We start from the raw sequence: 2055 nt of genomic DNA, 5'->3' as shown, positions 1-2055 counted from the left end.
GAATGTACAAATGCGCTTTACACAATTGATGTGTGTATGGGTTGTGATAAGAGTTGTATGAGTCCCTAATAAAATGATTTTTTTAAAAAAAGAAAAGAAAACTCTGCCTAGAGGAGGTTTTTTCCTGTTTTGGGTACCCCCTTGAGGCAGTTACATAATCTACTGTCAACTTGAGCAAAAGGGTGGAGTCTAGCCTGTCAAACAGGTCACAGCCAATTAAGCAGCAGTTCTCAACCTGTGGGTCATGACCCCTTTGGGGGCGTTGAATGACTCTTTCACAGGGGTCGCCCAATTCATAACAGTAGCAAAATTAGTTATGAAATGGCAACGAAAATAACTCTATGTGTGCTTTACACAATTGATGTATGTATGGATTATGATAAGAGTCGTATGAGCCCTTAATAAAATGATTTAAAAAAAAAAGAAAGAAAATAATTTTATGGTTTGGAGTCCCCACAGCATGAGGAACTGTATGAAAGGGCCGCGGCATTAGGAAAGTTAAGAACCACTGGCCTTCTCCGGAATTCTGGGGATTCCTGTCTTCCTCCCTGGAGGGAGGACACACTCTCTGCTTGACATTCCTGCTGACAAGCCACATGGAGACACCCTGATAGAACCAGAGCCCTGAGCTGGAGGAGCCCTGTGGAGACCCCTGCCAGCGCTGAGATGCTTACAACGCCACTGGATCCACAAGACTTCCACCCACTGGCCTGTGAGCTTCCTGCATGCGGCGTCCTCGCATGTGTTCCGTGAGTCTGTAGAGGAATGTACAGACTGGTATTGGGCTGATGGGCTCATGTCAGACTTACGGACTTGATCCGGCCTGGGCTGGGATCTTTCCTCAATACACAATTGCCCTTTTCTTAAAAAGCTCTTTCTTCCACACATATGAGTGTCACTGGATTTGTTTCTCTGGTCCACCCGGACCAGCACATCCTCATGCCCAGGGTGGTCAAGAGGAGGAGCTAACTCACTGACACCTGGCCGCAACACAGAAACCAGACTTTCAAACTGGCGTGACTCTTGTTTCTCCCCCGAGAGCCACGAGAGCCAAGGTAGCCGGGTGACTCCCTACCAGGCTTACCTTGCCCAACTGCCGAATGCAGCTTTTCCATGTCGAACTTAGTTTTCGATCTCCCTGGGGTGCTCAGCATCTTTTCCCAGACCGTGGTCACTTCTCTAAGGCAAGGAGTGATTTCTTCATAATCCAGCTTCAGGCGCTTGTTCAGCAGGTCGTGTTCAGAGGCTGGAAGCACACCGTTTCAGGGTTAGGGAGTAAACTCGGCCTGCCCGCCTTCCCTCAGCATTGCTGAGAACTCCCGCTCTTCACAGGGATGCCAATCAGTTCCCGACAGCAGTTGTCCCAATGAAAGCCACAGCTCCCACCTCACCCCAGAGGATCCCCAATTGTCCTTATCTCAGAAAATCAAACCAGGCGTGATTTCCCTTCTTCCTCTCCCCCACCGTCCTATGGACCTACTGCTCACATCCATCCTGTACCAGCTCAGCGCGGTCCATCTCCATCTGATAGCCTGTTGCCAATGAGTCAATTCCACCTCGAGGGACCCTACAGGGCAGGACGGAGCTGCCCCACGGGGTTTCCAGAGCTGTCATCTTTAAGGAATCGGATGGCCACCATGGACCTTTCCGGTAGCAGCATGCACTTTAAACCTGGCACCACCTGGGCCCCATCCACCCCTTTGTACTACTCATTTAACCATCAACATCTCAAGAGCTGGAGCTGTGTGCTAAAATTCCCCATGCCTGGTATGGTGGGAGTAACCACCTCTCGCCCCCACCCCCGCAAGGGCAGGTTCTCGAAGGCTCCATCCTTTTCTGGTATCAGGGTGCCTTCTGCCCAGTGGTCCTGTTTGCTTCCCGGAGCTAATTGATTCAGCCCATAAGCCCACTCTTTCTCAGCGACGCCGCCTCAAACACACAGCAGTGGTTATTGCTTCCTGACACCACTTACCTAACCCCAAAGTGGCATTAAGTATGCTACCTAAATGACCCAAGGGGTGTGTGTATGGGGGGGGGAAGGGGTATCTGCCAGAG

General features: G+C 50.6%; 1 protein-coding gene across 4 annotated transcripts in view; it reads right to left on the bottom strand.

The window, feature by feature from the left end:
• TBC1D1 (TBC1 domain family member 1) overlaps positions 1-2055 on the bottom strand; it is a 247413-nt gene that overhangs the window by 35137 nt on the left and 210221 nt on the right. For all 4 annotated transcript variants that reach the window (XM_045284028.1, XM_004703352.2, XM_045284030.1 and 1 more), the window contains one exon: positions 1085-1246. In XM_045284028.1, the coding sequence (XP_045139963.1) occupies positions 1085-1246 (162 nt within the window). The remainder of the gene's footprint in view (positions 1-1084; positions 1247-2055) is intronic.

The sequence above is a fragment of the Echinops telfairi genome, unplaced genomic scaffold, assembly GCF_000313985.2.
Source record: "Echinops telfairi isolate 266 unplaced genomic scaffold, ASM31398v2 ScPeMD7_7468;HRSCAF=8506_0, whole genome shotgun sequence".
NCBI lineage: Eukaryota > Metazoa > Chordata > Mammalia > Afrosoricida > Tenrecidae > Echinops > Echinops telfairi.
The sequence above is the reverse complement of the archived record's forward strand: the minus strand, read 5'-3'. Positions and strand labels throughout refer to the sequence as shown.